At 40.2% G+C, this 16,732-nt stretch overlaps 1 protein-coding gene across 1 annotated transcript; it reads right to left on the reverse strand.

Moving 5' to 3' along the window:
• Positions 1–3,860: 3,860 nt before the first annotated feature.
• Positions 3,861–15,556, reverse strand: LOC309532159 (lipase member M-like). Its single transcript, XM_082222188.1, has 10 exons — positions 15,484–15,556; positions 13,374–13,464; positions 11,597–11,690; positions 9,589–9,787; positions 8,872–8,981; positions 7,924–8,060; positions 6,900–7,046; positions 5,874–5,945; positions 4,454–4,519; positions 3,861–4,115 (listed from the first exon to the last, which is right to left on the reverse strand). Exons 1-10 carry the CDS (start codon positions 15,516–15,518, stop codon positions 3,888–3,890), a joined length of 1,179 nt encoding a protein of 392 aa, XP_082078314.1. The 5' UTR covers positions 15,519–15,556; the 3' UTR covers positions 3,861–3,887.
• Between the last annotated feature and the right edge of the window lie 1,176 nt (positions 15,557–16,732).

Genomic DNA, 16,732 nt, shown 5'->3' on the forward strand with positions numbered 1-16,732 from the left:
ATACGTCATTCAGAGCTAGCCCAATCCCCAGATAGATTGGTTAACCCTGATGTGCCCCAGATGTGCCTGGGAACTGGGAGGGATAAATGCCCAATGCCTAAGCCAAGGTCTTCCCACATCTAAAAGTTTAATAAAGTTGTAGCCAGTTTTAATCCCATAACATGTGTCATGTGTCATTATTCCCCCTGGGTGTCACCTGGGGTCGGGGGCACGCAATGTAATAAAGTGAATATATATATTTTTCCCAGCTTGTCAAAAATCAAATTTTGGTATCAACACTTGGTGTGAGACAAAATTCACATTCCAAAATTTGGAAACGTTAGTTACAGCTCTAGAATTAACCAACTACTGCCAAAATTATCTGTGTGCCACTGATTTGCCATCACTTCACCAATTAATAAGAGGACTGCACATTCCTGAGAACGACAGTGAGGAGAAAACATAGTACCCAAAATCATGATGCAAACTGCATCTCACTTCAATGGGATGTGAGAAAAATCTTGCCTAGTACATGACACCAAAAAAACAACAACAACACTTTATTTTATTTCTATTTTTTTAGTAGAATTCCCTAGGCCAGTGACCAATCTCCTGCCACTTCTCATGTCCAATAGGATTTTCTTTGTTGGTGCCAATTGCCAAAGGGGAGGTGGAGGGTAATTTCCACCAAGATTTTGACTGGGAAGGTTTCAAACCCCCTCCCAAGATGCTGTGGTGTCAAATGACAACCCACTTCCTGCTTTCAAAACTTTTAAAACCATGTTACAATTGTTTCTCATGTAATTAACGCCATGTCTAGCTAGGTCCACTGTTGTTCCACATAGTGGAAACACCATAATCTGAAATCTCTTAATGTTGCTTGGCAACTAATAGAAACATTAGAATAAAGGCAAATATGGGGTAAATGATAGATATTGAATTTCATCCAGAACACAAATATGTACCCCACAATTTATAAAATAAGATAATGGGCCTGAGCAAAAGTTCACTGTACAAATTCTTGCAGGACTAAATCCAGTTATCACATTTGCACTTCACAATTGGACATTCATTCAAGTACAGTGGTGCCTCGCAAGACGAAATTAATTCGTTCCATGAGTTTTTTCATCTAGCGAATTTTTCGTCTTGCGAAGCACGGTGTCGGAAAAGTTTTGGAAAAGCTTCAAAAATCACCAAAAACCTCAAAAAAGGCTACCACACTGTGTTCTATGAGTTGCTCCTCGAAGTCAAGTCGCAACTGTATTAACGGTGTTAAGAAAAAGGAAACAAACTTGCAAAAAATGCAAGACGTTTTCGTCTTGCGAAGCAAGCCCATAGAGAAATTCATCTTGTGAAGAAGCTCAAAAACCACAAAACCCTTTCGTCTAGCGAGTTTTTCGTCTTGCAAGGCATTCGTCTTGTGGGGCACCACTGTACTCCAATTGTGGGACTTCATCTGTTCCCCCAAAAAATATTTCTAGAAGATCCTATGTTACAGTGTAACATACAACAACACAGGCATAAGGAATTATTTTAACGATTGCATTGTATTGCTTTTCAGTGTTTTTATGTGGCTGTACATTGCCCTTATATTTTGTGAGAGGCTGGTATAGCAATGCTCTTTAAAGATTACTTAATTTTATTTATAAAAATACAAAATTGCATGAGAATTTCCCCATATTCTTTTCTGGAAGCCCAAACAATGTATTTCCAGCTGCTTTCTTTAAATCAGTCTTTTAAAAAGTACATGCAGTTTTTTGTACTCAAAAGTAAGCCCTACTGGGTTCAATGGGACTTACAGGTGAGTACAGGTTAGCAAGCAAAAAGATTCAATTCTACATACACTTACCTAGAAGCAAGCTCCACTGAACTCAAGGGAGCTTACTTCTATGTAGAGACATGCATAGGATTCCACTGTAAATCTCACAGTGTGAAGTGCTTTAATTCTGCAAATTTCATTGGGGCTTAAACATGTATGACATTATATTAAGCATTATTCGTTCATTGAGATTCAACATCTACAGGATTGAGCCTTATGATAATTAGCAATCAGTTATATTTTCATTAAGAGTACAATTTGAAAAATGGCAAGATAAAGAATATATCACCATACTCAAATTAAGAAGATCAGTGTTTTGTTTTGTTTTTTAAAAATAGCCCTTTGCTTACCTGCCGTTGGTACTCAGATGGAGCTGGGACCTTGAATAAATGTTGCAAAAGATCTAGAATGTAACAAACTGCAAGGAAGCAAGAAGTCATTGTAGCAGTGCAGCATTTAATTATACAACAGGTGTGGTGGCATTAAAAATGATGAAATGGAAGCAGCGCTTATTCATTAGACCAGATTTGCTTGGAACATAATAGCTGACTAGGCAGAGCAAATCTATTTGAATTTCTGGGTGCTATGTTGTGACTTAAGGACTTAGAGGCAAATTAGTCTTGTCAGCAACTACGGTAAATTCCAGATTCCAAATGTGTTATACATTTCTCCTCTGCAGAAGTTTTTTGAGAGGAGTGCAGGTGACTTTACCAGGCAGGGGGGGGAAACAAATTTCCTAACATTATCTTGCAATTCAAGCCCACATTTGCAGTATGTTTGTAAGGATTTGAGCTTAAGAACAGCTTGATGATGATCCAGGCCTTTTTTTCAGCTGGAACTAACCGGAACTCAGTTTTGTCACCTTTCAGGTCCCACAGGAGACTTTGCAAGTCCCCAGGGTCTGGGGAGATGAATGTGAGCCACATGCAGTTCTAGGTATTTTCAGAAAAGTTGTGTGGATATTCTACCAAGAAGCCCCTCACCTAGCTTAAGTTCAAAGTCTCTCCAATGAAAATGAATGGAGGAAAATGTTGGTGTTGGTCATTTTTGCTTAGGTTTTTTGTGAGTGTTGTGAATTTTTGAAACGAAACACTTGGGGTCAACACCGCCCTGGATATAACTTCACATTGTCCCCAAATGAAAAAATGTGCTCCCTAATCTCAGACACAGCAGAGGTTAATTATGATTAGTCTAGTGCGATGTACTCTACAGGAGTAGAGATTATCACTGCACATTTTCAGGACTGAAACATGCATTGCAAATGTGTTTTGATGTGCTCTGCCTCAAATGAAACCATCATTTTTTGTGCGTTGGTTGGAAAACCTGTTCCTTTAGAATATAGAAATGCTTTGGATGATAAAAAGTTAAATTATTGTGTGCTTTTTTGAGACAGGAAGACTGCATTCAGCAGGAAGCAAGTGTTCTTCAAAAGTGTTTTGTTTACTTTTTGGCAATGGATCTTGGAGCAAAAATGCTTCACATCTCCATTTTGGCAGAAACAGAACACAATGTATTCATTATTCACACTTTAGAATGTTCAGGGAGATGTACTTGCATTTTTATGTACACAAATGCAACTTAATTTTGACTATGTACTTAAGCTTACTGACAAAACGATAAACCTCAGTGACTCGTTGCAAATGTCTAACTAGACATTTTATCACATATATTTGTCACACTATTATATATTTAAATCAAAAACTAGTTTTGGGTGTTTGAAACAAACACCTGTTTTTTTCCAGGAAATTCAATAGGATATAATGTATCACTCTACATAGGGTACCTTCCTGATGCAATAAATAAATAAAACCTCCTTGCTGATCTTACATTAATACCTAGTGGTGCTCATACCTGGGCCTGGGTCTAAAAAACTTCTTTTCATTTCAGTCCTTTTTGGAGCTGATTTTCATTGTGATCCTTTCTGGCTACCTTGGAGAAGGACTGTCTAGGAGGTTTGCAAGCAAGACTAATTTAATAATCAAAATGAGGTGACATATATTTAAACTTTATTTCTGACGATTGTGGGGATCTCAGAATCCCACCTTGATTTCACCATTAATAGAGCAATAATAACCAAACAGTTTCCCAGCTACTTCTCCATCAGGTCAAGTATTTCTGGGTACATCAGCTGAAAAGCATCGAGGCCCCAAATGAAATCCCAGTGGTTCCACTTAGGGAACTCTGTGTCATGAATGAGATTAGTAATTCGAGACCGCAATTCTGCAATTTCCTTGGGCTGCGAAACCCAGTCCTGTCCTCCACTCCACATCGCTGTTGGGATGGTGATCTCTTCAATTCTGTACAAGGGAGGAGTCGTCTAGGAAGAGACAGATAGATTGAATATCACCTAGATACATGCACACATCTGCAGCTTTAAAAAAAATAAATATGTGAAACTGCACACAACAAACTTTTACCAAAGTAAACCAAGTGATTTTAAATTCAGTTCTTTTATTGGATTATCAATAAATTGTGAAAATCAGAAGTAATCTGAGGGAAGTGTGGACTGCTACTTGAACGAGGATGGTGTTGTGTGGATGATGCACAAAAAATGCACACAAGGGATGTATCAAATCCAATTGAAACTGCCCCTTTGTACACACCCTCACTTTTAATCCCCTTTGCAGGCAACACAAAAATCCAGCAAATTCCTACCTGGTTGTATATATCTATGTTCTTTGAGCCATAGTCAAAATATCTGAATTGACCTGCCATAGCTGTCTAGAAAACAAAAGAGAACAATAGATAGGTGAGTATACAACTTGCCAACGAAATCGAACAACAAGCAAAGCTAACCCAAGAGGAAGTTGTTAGGAGAGGGCACTCACTGAGAGTATCTTTCACTTTCATTTCATTTAACATTTAATTTGTATACCACCTTTCTATTTTACTATACCCAAGGCGGTTTACAAGCTGAAGAAACAAAGAATGTACACCTTATAACAATCTAAGCCAACACAAAAATGTGATAATAAAACATAACTTTGAAATAAGCAACTTATATCGAATAAAGTAATATTCAACAATCCATTAGAATAGTATAGAATATTAAATATCAGCATATAAAAATTAAACAAAAACCCACCCTTAACAATTACAATAAATAATTTCTAAACTATCATTAATAAAAACAATGGCAAGCCACAGTGCGTAAAATAATACAATACAAATTGAGAAGCAGAGACTGGAGGGTGGGGCAAGGCAGGTGGAAGGAGGCCTTGCCTGATGAAGTCTCTCTGCTCACAGTTCTTCCTCTAAGCACAGCTCCCTTATGAAGATTCCTAGGGCTGGAAGGTGGAGCACGGCAGGTGGAACAATGGTGATTGCACCGGCAGTTGAATCTTGCTGGAACTCTAGCAATGGAGAGCAACTTATGCTGCACATGAGGGCAGCAGGCTAGCTTAAGGGCCACAAGGCAGCCCACACAGCTCTCTCCTCCAGCACTTTGCTTGATTCTTGCACACTTCCCACTCAAACAAGTGCCGTGGGCCAGGCTAGTAGCTGCCTCTTTTCCTGCTCACTCAGCCAAGGACCTTTCTTAATGGTGTTCTCTTTGATGCGTTGAGAGAAAGTAAATAGGCAAGACTTCCATACAGCCCAGTTTAGCAATAAGCAAGCGTTACTGCTACTGGGGCACAGGCTCAGGACAGGAGCACTGGCTTAAACATGAGGTGGGCTTCTGCTGCTGCACCTCCAGCACCTACCACCTAAGTTGACAGCTTCACTTTACCTCATGGTAAGGCCAATTGAGGCAGTGTCCGGGTTACAATGGCTTGTTGGTTCTGTTTTTGCCACTGCTAAATTGGGGACTCAGCTATACAGCTGCAAATATAACGTTAAAAGTTTGTTTTAAGTGCATTATACAAATTTGTCACTAGATGACGATAGTGAGCTTATGTAAAATTCAATACATTTTTCAAATCATTTTTCACAGCGTTTTTTGTGTCATTTTACACTGGAAACTCAGCTACAATATATTCTGGCTCCCTTCTATTCAAACAATATCTAAGTTTTTATAAGGCAGACAACATTCAACAGAGAGAGAATGAGAGAAGGGAGATCTTAATATCTCTACCTGGCCCCAGTGGATCATATTTTTCACAGACGTATAATCTGGGAATCGTGATACATATACATCAGTCCGACTCTGTAAGGGAATGGTAAATTTAGAAGTCATTTCACTTAACCAAAACTCATTGTACTGGACTGTTGGCAGAGGACAAAAGCAGATATGTTATTACATGTTTTTCTGAAGTGCAAAACTGATGCTGAGGAAACCCTGACATGCAGTTCATAGCAACTGGTACATCATGAGTGAGTTGTGTGAACCAGCTGGGTGCCTGAACTCCACAGTTCTAGGATTTTATGATTCAGATAACTGTGAATAACCCTTCAGATGAACAGCCCTTATGTGCCACAAGGAGTTGGATCATGGCTATCTGGCCTATTTCCCCACCCAGGACACACCTGTTGTCTGTGCCCACCACCACCCACCTGCCCATTCAGTGACATGTCTAGAGCTCCCTCTTCAGCCTTTGCAGAAACTGCCTTCTTGAGCATTGGATCCAATACTGGTCTTGTCCACTCAGTCTGCCACAGCCTGTCTATGCATGCAAGGGAAATCTCTAACTCACCAAAGGTTTGAGACCCATTGCTTACCCTCACCTGATTTAGCCGGCCAGGTGAAAGCTGACTGTAGGGTGGGGGGACCAATGGGGTACAAACTACCCCAGAAGGAGAAGAAGAAAAAGAGTTTGGATTTGATATCCCGCTTTATCACTACCCAAAGGAGTCTCAAAGCAGCTAACAATCTCCTTTCCCTTCCTCCCCCACAACAAACACTCTGTGAGGTGAGTGGGGCTGAGAGACTTCAAAGAAGTGTGACTGGCCCAAGGTCACCCAGCAGCTGCATGTGGAGGAGCGGAGACACGAACCCGGTTCCCCAGATTACGAGTCTACCGCTCTTAACCACTACACCACACTGGCTCTCCACCACACTACACCACACTGGCACAACGTGTCCCCCAACAGAAGTACTACCTCTCCTTCAGCACCCCATAAACCCCAGTCATAAATATGATAAATAAATGAAGAGACATACCACATTTAGATTTTTTTCATTGAATCCACTGACAAGAAAAAGAGCTTGTTTACAAAGCTCATCTACCAGGCGATGGCTGCACTTTCGGGCCAGAAGGGCTTTCAGTTTTGGACTCAGCAGACAAAATTCCTTTGTGCCAAATATAGCCTGCAGAAAGCCAGAGATATTTCATAATCCCAATCTCTCAAAAGCATTTCTTAAATGGGGCAGTTTAAACATCCCTGTAGCTGGTTCATATTAAGGGGTTTTTTGTTGCCGATTTGTAAAAAGGTTTTAATCACCAAATATAAAAATTGCAAAGTTATCGCATTACAAAACAAGGGAAAAAAGATGAATCTATTGGAATCTTTTAGAAGTTATTCTTTAAAAGGTAGAAATATTATACGTATCTTCCAAATGAAGAGTTTTAACTTCAGAAAGGTTGGGTGCAAGTTGATTTGACTGATTGATTTAGTTTGCACTGTGTGGGTTGGCTCTCCTAATATATCCATGAAGCTCAAACCTTGTCATTGCTTGTCTTGCACATCTTGGTAAACTACAGTGACACTAATGTTGTGACAGAAGCTCAATGGCACCAGATCACTCAGTAGACCAGACACCCCTGCCATTTCCACAACTCTATTAATTCTCCTCCAGGCTTTCCCTTTTTACATCCTTATAAGGTGAGCCAAAGCATCTTGTCTGGTCTTCTGTGTTATGATCCTTGGTCTTCATAATTTGGACTCTATATATCCCGTCTCAAGAGGGTACTTTTTAAAAAATAGTTTATCCTTCGTGCTTTCTTTTCTGTCATTTGATAGCCATGATAACATTTTAGTAAAAAACAAATTGCATGTATGTCTGAAAATTTAAGGGTGTTGGAATCTAAATTATTAATTAACCCCCCCCCAAAAAAACACCATGTTTTTCCAGATAATTTACCTACAAAAAAACTGGGCTTGAGCCATAAAATTAGACATCTCCCATTATGTCATGTCAATTAGAGCTTACGAAAATTGTGAAAAGATAATGATTGTACACATACCTTCACCAGTGCTGCTGGAAAGCGTATGATTTGTAGTGGGACACTGATAGTGTACTGCAACGTATAGGAAGGGGCCAGGGCAAAAAACATCTTAATTTTTTCAGCCATTTGAGGTAAAATAGAAAATGCCACAAAAGCTAGAGAGGAGGGGAAAATGGAGATTCAGTTTAGCATCCCTTAGTTTTGAATTTAAGTAATGCAGCATTTATAGGCAGACTCTTACTTTAAAACATAGTTGAGCAAAATTAACATTCATTTCATGCGGCACAATTATTTTTCAAAATGGAAGAGTTAGACTACATGCAATATACAAAGCTAATTTATAGGATGGAATTGGAACCTCACTAAATGACATAATTACCACCATTGCAACAAAATGACATAGGCTTTATGTCAGATGAATAGATACATGTTTGAAGCCTATGTGCTTTGCGATGGGGCAGAGTTGGGAAGCCCTCTATCCTATATATCAATTTCATTTACTCTCAGATTCTCATTTTTCCAATCTTAAATTCAGGTCTCCTCATTTCTACATCAATTAGAAATATTTTTTAAGCCCGCATGGAAGGCTCTCTCAATTTAATCATGCCCCTGAAACCGCACACATCCCAATTATGTAGAAAATGTTCCCCACACATACACTTTCAGGCTCTATAAAAGGTTTATGCAATAGATCAGGAACACATAATCTCACTCCCCCTTTCGTGCATTCAAATAAATATCCAAAGAGTACTATGTTTCTTATACAGCAAACCTATCACAGGTTCTTGGTTAACTAAAACTTCAGTAGATATCTGGTGCCATCTACAGTAGATACCTGGTGCATTCAAAAAATGATGTGGTTTTTATGCCTTTATCTGAATTCTTTATATGACCAAGAACTAGTTCAACATTGGACCATCCCATGCCAAACTGGCCCTCTATAGAGTAGGTTCATAGTTATCATACCCACAGAGCATCCTTGAGAATGGCAGACATAATAGATGTTCTTCTGTCCAGTTTTCTGCAGAATGAAGTCTACCATGGCAGGAAGGTCATAGATTCCGAACTCATGAAAACTGAGAACCACAAAACAAAGTAAATGAGAATTAAGTGCACTCATAATCTTTGGTTACAAGCATAAGCTCTTTCTCTAGAAAGCACTACAAAAAATATTTAAGGAACAAAAGGGAAGATTAAGCAGAATTTACCATCAAATACCTAAAATTAAGTGACAAGATGAGGGGAAAGAGAAACTTACTAGGGCCAGCTGTGCCCAGGCTGCCATACAACAAATTAACACTAAAAGCATGAGCACATTTACTAAGAAGAAGGTTTCTGTTTACAGAATCACAGCAAAGTCAGATGGTAAAACTTTTCCTGGACCATAAAATCAGACTGTCGATGAAGGGATTGCAGTGAAATCATTTCATGGATGTGTCTATAAATTTTATGGCCTGGATAAGAACTAAAAACCATTTAGCACACATATAGAATTACTTTAATGGCTGAATATAGCCCGACATTAGCCTTCATCAAGTCTATTCAATGCATAATAAAGTAGGCAAGGGTGAGCATGCTTGAACTACAAAATAACATTGAATGCCAAATTCCAGTCACTCAACTGCAAAAGAATAAATCTCATTGAATGGTGAATTCCAGTGATTACACACCAAATGAACTTACCTAAAATCCCAAAATGCTTCTTCTTCAATTGAAAGGTTTTGGTGTCTTCTAGACCAGGAGTTTCCTCTGTTGTTTCCAATCCAAACATCATATCCAGCATCTGCTAATATGAAGCCCAGGCTCTGATGCGGCAGATTTGTGACCCAGACGCTGCCTTCCATGGTCAAACAGTGCAACAGCAGTATAGATGATTTGGAGCCTGGAAGTAAAAAAGACATTGATTGATTGATTGATTGATTGATTGGCTGATTGATTGATTGATTGATTGATTGATTGATTGGCTGATTGGCTGATTGGCTGATTGACTGACTGATTAGTACCTCCAAAACACATCACAAGATACAAAATTAAAACTTTTTCTTTCTTTCTTTCTTTCTTTCATTCATTTTTGGAGCACCTAATAAACAGAGAATTTTAGTCCTTCTGGAAAAAATCTTTGTTTCCCCAGTTTTGCTGCCCGCAAATACCATGGAGAAATTATCTATATACCATTTCCTCCTGAAGCAGCTATCTATTTCTTTATAACTTTTATATGCCATCTTTTTTCTGAAGAGCTCTAGGCATTGTGAAAAGTCCCGCCCCCCACATTCGTCTTAGAATCACAACAATTCAATGATGTCGTTTAGGGTAAGAGAGACTGTCCAAGGTCACCCAGGAAACTTCTTGGTCAGTTGGGGATTTGTACCTGGGCCTACCCAGTCTTGGGCCAAAGCTCTAACCATTGCACCACACAGAGTTAATAGAGGCAGAGCAAACCAGTGTTCACTGAAGGAGGTATGCTGCACCATCAGGTATTCTAGCCATCAGGCTCTCTTCCTGCTCACAACTGTAGATAGAGCATTTGGGCTGGATTCAACTAACCCAGCGTGCTTGTGTAAGCCAGCTCGAGGCATCCAATTAGCATAATGGGGTTCTCCCCACACAAACACTCTGTGCCTTCCCAAAATCATTTGTGGAGAACCTCAAGAAAAGCACACAGGGAGAGGAAAAGGGAGGGAGGAAAAATTGCTCTGTCTGGCAATTAGAAATGTTTACGTTGCTGAGAAGTTATGGAATAAAGACCTAAAATTTACTACTTGCTGTGAGCTAAAAGAGAATTTCCTGAAAATGATGTATAGATGGTATTTGACTCCTACAAGACTTGCAAAAATGTATAAGAGCACGACTAACATATGTTGGAAGTGTAAAGTTAAAGAGGGCACATTCCATCATATGTGGTGGACGTGTAAAGTAGCTAAGGACTTCTGGGAAATGATTTATAGGGACCTGGAAAAAAGTTCAAAATAACTTTTAATAAAAAACCAGAGGTTTTTTTATTAGGTTTAGTAAGAGAAGAATTACCAAAAGATAAGTAAGTATTGTTTATGTATGCGTCAGCAGTGACAAGAATACTGTATCATACGCCCATGGATGGAAAGAAGAAAGAGCCCCATTGAAAGAAGAATGGATATTGAAGATGATGGATTATGCGGAGATGGCAAGGCTAACCAGGAAGATCAGGCACCAAGAGGATAACAAATTTAGCAAAGAATGGCACAATTTTATTGAATATATCAAAGAACACTGTAAAAGTTTTAAAATAGTAGTAGGATTTACATAACACTTGTAATTTAAAACAACAAAGGATAAAAATGAAGTATAACAAATTGGAATAAATTAATTAGATGCAGTTAAAAGAGAAAGCACTTCGGAAGCCAAGGGAAGAGTTCAGGGAACCCCATAAACGTAACAATTTGATTATGGGTTTTTTAAAATAAAAAAGTGTGTGTGTGTGTGTGTGTGTGTGTGTGTGTGTGTAAAAAAACCCCTATGTTTTATTTTTGAAACTTTGAAAATATTTTTTTTAAAAAAAGAAAAGAAATGTTTGCACTGCTGTAAAGATCAGAAGAGTACATTCCTCCCCATGTTTTCTTTCCCAGACCAGACTTCATGTTAGTGGTCATTACTGTACAATGAAATGAGTCACAACACAGTCGCTGAGACATTGGGTCTCATGAGCTTTCTGTACCCCCTGGGATCCTGTTCAGGCTCAAGTAATAGCCGTCTTCTGTAAGGACCTCATACTCTTCCGAAGGATATCCCCAGTACTGGATTATCTGACTCTGTAAGGATAGAAGGCCACGTGTTAGACCATTTCCTCCACCAGTAGAGGTTTAAAAGTAATTGCTAGAAGCCGAAAGTTTTTGCCTAAAGGCTCATTTCCAAGCATTAAGCATGGATCCTTCCTGACATGATCAGAATGGCCCAGGAGAGCCATGTACGAGAGTGAATATTTATATTTGTATCTCTTTGGATATTTGGGGAAGAATGAGCCAATACCTGCAAAGGCAGCACAAAGAAAGGTGAAAACAAAAAGATCCCTGGAAAGTACGGAGTGGAGACTACACAGAGGATGTAAAAACAAAAGCAACTTTAATACAGTTTATTTGAGGAGGAAACCATGCAATCGTTTGCTGCTTGTCAATAGAACAGAAATGAAAACTGAAGTACTTGCAAAATGACTTATGTAGATAGTTCCTGATACATCAAGCCAAGAGGACCAATACACCATAGTAATATGCCAATATATGTTTTTTTCCACTCCTCAGGGGTGGTTCATTTTAAATTGGGTTACAAAACAATGCAGATGCTCCAGTGCAAGACTGGCCAGTGGGATACGCTCCAGTTGTTGCTGGACTCCAACTCCCATCAGCCCCAGCCAGCATGGATAGTGGGAGTTGTAGTCTAGCATGATTTGGAGAGCACTACATTGACTCCCCCTGTTTGAGTACTTTCTGGACCAATTCTTTCACACACAGGAGGATAGCTATGCCAAAGCCACCTAGTGCCAGAGCTACACACCCATTGCCAGCAGATAACATTAAACTTACAGAAGCTTTGCCAGCATCATGAAGTAATTACAACTGGGCTTCTTTTGCTGTGTTCAGACAAGCCTCAGGCTGCCACCCATCTTGGAACACAGCTTGAGCTCTTGCATGTTCTTAGTCTTCAACTTTTCTAAGTTGAAGACCGGGCAAGTTTCCAATCTGAGGGACTAGTGTTCACGATGTGGACAAATTGTATTGCAAATTATGCTGACATGCTTTTATGAACAGAGCGTGTGCATAAGGAAGGGTTACCAGATGTCCCCAGTTCCCAGGGAGAGTCCCCAGATTTGCAGATCTGTCCCCGGGAAACCTCAGCAGCCCAGAGCCAGCCTGGTAGCGCAGTTGGCTCTGGCTGGCTTCAGGAGCTGCTTGCTGCCGCCACCACTGCCGAAAGGGAACCAGGGACATCCAGCGGTGCCCATCTCCTGCCCCCTTCCCCCTTTGATTTGACAGATCGGGGGGAGGCTTGGGAGCCACAGGTAGGCGGGCGCTGCCCAGAAGGGGCACAAGGTGTATGGTTTCTCTGCCAGGCAAGGTGCAAAGCCCTTCTTTTGCACCCTGTGAAACATAAATGTGCAGAGTTTTTTAAAAAACAGCTGGGCAACAGCTGCCTGCCTATGACTCCCAAGCCTCCCCCGATCAGTCAAAACAAAGGAGGAAGGGGGCAGGAGATCGGGCGAGGCTCAGGAGTCATGGACGGGCAGCGCTCAGTTGCCCAGTTTTTTTTTAAAAAAACTGCACATTTATGTTTCACAGGGTGCAAAATAAGGCTTTGCACCTTTATACAATATGCATGTGTGCTTGGGCCCAGGGTCTTTTGCCTCACCATCCCCACTACTGACTCCCTGTTGCTACTCAGCTTTAAAAAAAAATTAAAAAATATTCATACAATATTCATACAATATTCAACTTACTTACAATATTCATAAACTGTTCAGGATTCAAGTCTTCTGAGCTCACTGCTCCATGTACTGCCATCATGATAAGCAGTAGCCACATCCTTGAGAACCTTGAAAACAACTGGATATTTTAGATAATATAGGGGAAAGGTTTACTGAGCTTACTTATTTAAGAGAGTTTTTATATGGCTGAGTCTTCAAAACCTCAAAGCAGTTTACAAAGAGTAATATAAAATATCTATTAAAACACTGTTAAAATCAGATATTAAAAACAAGTTGACTTTTCAAAATTTCAAAAAATAAAAATGTAATAAAATAAAATTACATGTTACAATGCATGTCTGGGTAAAAGGGTAAAGGTACCCCTGCCCGTACGGGCCAGTCGTGACCGATTCTGGGGTTGCGTGCTCATCTCGCTTAAGAGGCCGGGAGCCAGCGCTGTCCGAAGACACTTCCGGGTCACGTGGCCAGCGTGACAAAGCTGCTCTGGCGAGCTAGCACCAGCGCAGTGCACGGAAACGCCATTTACCTTCTTGCTGGAGCGGTACCTATTTATCTACTTGCACTTAGGGGTGCTTTCAAACTGCTAGGTGGGCAGGAGCTGGGACCGGACGATGGGAGCTCACCCCGCCATGGGGATTTGAACCGCCGACCATACGATCGGCAAGTCCTAGGCACTGAGGTTTTACCCACAGCTCCACCCGCGTCCCCTGCATATCTGGGTAGTGGTGCTTAAATAAAGGGGTGGTTTTTTTAACTGGCACTGAAAACAGCAAAGCAGATGTGTTTGCCTAATATCAAAGGGTATGTCATCATGCATCATCTCACAAAGGGGTATTTCCAGCCCTATTTCAGAGCATGTGGCACCTAGATCCTGTTTAAAAAGAAAAATAAGTCAGAATGCTTCTTAATGTCAGAAGCATTTAGCACAGTCAGAGGCAGTGTGCTTCTGAATACCTAGGAAGGGGAAAGAGAGGACGGAAGAGGGTTTTCTATCTATTAAAAAAAAAATCACTTGTGCCATTTAAAAGTGGAGAGAACAGAGTTAATACCAGTGATGTGTGTAACTTGCATGGACCATTTGTAGTATTGAAAGAATACCTGAGTGTAGAGCAAACCTAGTTGACTATGCCAACTTTACCTTGCAAACATGCACTGACTTTTGAAATCCTGAACATTTTGTTTTTGCGGCAGTTGTAAGATAAGCTGTGATAGTAGAAGTTTACATATGTTCAACATTCACAGGCAGAAAACACTTCTTTGTTGCTTCTAAATAATATGCCATTTTAGTATCAGTAGTTGCTTTTTTTAACATAAAGCGTTTGGAGGGCTCCCCCCCATACCCAATGAAAATGCTCATATATTGGGCCAGTTTGTGCAGTCAATAAAATCAAGAGCTACAATGTTTATTAGATCATACAAGTTTAGACTATGGATGCAGAGAAGGGGGTGAATAATTAAATGGGTCTCTCCAGTGCTTTTTTTCCTTAAAAGAAAAATGTTTACAGTAGGACTACTCTCACTTTCCTACTCAAATTGAAATATTGCCCCTCAATGAGGCCAAACTTAATTCAAAAAATGTTTAGGGGCATGCATACCCCTATGTCCCTGCAGAAAAAAGTAGTAGGTCTGCCTCTCTCACACACACACACAAACACACACACAGATCTAGCCATGTAAAAAAGAAAATAAAACTTGTGTGGAAGCACGCTGACTGAATCCTTGCACCTGAAATACCAAGAAGTAAGTATTTGGCAAAAAGAAAGCCAGTATGAATGTCATCAAAAACTTTGCGAATCAGAATTATTATTGTTAAGAACATAATTGGCACTTTCTGTACTTTAATTTCCCTCTGACCCTGCTTTTATATAATCACATACAGAAAGCATGCATATATGTACCTGCAATAATAATAATAATAATTTATTATTTATTCCCAGCCACTCGGGACAACATTTCATGCATCTCATGAAGAAGATTTTTGTCCATGAAAGTCTATGTTTGTCTTTAAGAGACTACAAGACTGTTTGTTGTTTAAATATGGACTCTGATAGTTTTAGATCTCAAAAGAAGTATTGGAATTAGATTCCATACACCTAGCATTTTGAATAATCCAATGCAGAACTCACATGAATGATCCTTTCATTCCTTCCACTGTTCTCATTTCACACACACCTGCTCAAATAGAAGAGCAGGTGTTGAGTGTTTCTTCAGGTGAGTGTTTCTGATGAATGCAAAAGGAAACCTGAAAGTTTCCTTCATAAACACCTCAAGTCATCCAGCCATGCTCATTTACTGGGCGCAGCATCTTTCTTTTTCATTATGTGTACAGCGTCTGGTGTGTGTGTGTTGTACCTAACAGTGGGATGATCTTATCAAATGTACCTGTTTAAGGTAGCAGACTATTGGCTGACACGCAACCCAGTCCACAGAGTTTTATCAGGCTTTCTCCCTAGAACCAAAGCATAGAATTGCAGCCTGGGAGTGTATTCACACATGATGTTTTCTCCGATTGTCCCACGAACATCCAGTGTACTCTGAAGTAGCAAGTTCTACTTCAAGTCCCGGTGGTGTTTAATGTGTATATCATTAAATAACAACTCACATCTTCTGTAGTGCTCTTGTTCAGATGTGGGCTAGTGAGGGGAAATAAACTGAGCTTGAATCTGGAAAGATGAGGGCACTGTGAGCAAGACAGGAGTTCATGCGTCTGAGAAATTGGCCAATTATTCTGAAGGAACAGCTACCTAGCCTGAGGGTGCTTCTGGGTGCAGCTTTATCACTGGAGATCCAGGTGATAGGGTGACTAGGAAAGCTGTTCATTGACTTCAGCTGTTACAACATCTAGAGTCATTTGTGGACGGAGATATCTTGGCCACAGAAGTTCAGGCACTGGACTTCAGGCACTGTAACTTCATGACTGGATTACTGCAATGTACTCTGTGTGGGGCCTTCTACTTGATGCAGAAAAGGCATGTAATGCAGAATGCTGCCAAACAATAATGAGAATGAGTCCACGTGTTACACCCAGTTCAAAGATTTGCACTGGCTGCTGATGTATTTCCAGGTCAAATTCAAGGTTTAACATTAACAGCTGGGGCGCACAGTTTACATGCACCATGTATGTTCATTCCATGGTTGCAAGGTTTCTGTTTGCCACCATTTATATTCTAGAACATCCTGTTCATTGATATTAGGCAAGCACCTTCAGTGTATTGTTTTCAGAGCCTGCTAAAAACTCTGGGTGGTATTAACCTTACAGGCACTGTCAGCAGAAACCATGCAAAAAAACCAAACCTTCCACTTGTGCGATGGGGATTTTAACCCTCTGCCCTCCTCTAAAATTGGCATGGGGGGTGTGGGGGTTCAGGGAAGCCC

The sequence above is a fragment of the Podarcis vaucheri genome (genome assembly GCF_965113315.1).
Source record: "Podarcis vaucheri genome assembly, chromosome: 5".
Taxonomy (NCBI): Eukaryota; Metazoa; Chordata; class Lepidosauria; order Squamata; family Lacertidae; genus Podarcis; species Podarcis vaucheri.

What these genes read in the sequence shown, in the direction of transcription:
- LOC309532159 (XM_082222188.1), bottom strand. Translation starts at nt 15,518, where the DNA reads ATGAGAACAGTGGAAGGAATGAAAGGATCATTCAT. An exon ending in GGAATGAAAGGATCATTCAT is followed by an intron (nt 13,465 to 15,483) that starts GTGAGTTCTGCA and finishes GTTGTTTTCAAG; the next exon opens with GTTCTCAAGGATGTGGCTAC. An exon ending in TTCTCAAGGATGCTCTGTGG is followed by an intron (nt 8,061 to 8,871) that starts GTATGATAACTA and finishes CCTCCTCTCTAG; the next exon opens with CTTTTGTGGCATTTTCTATT.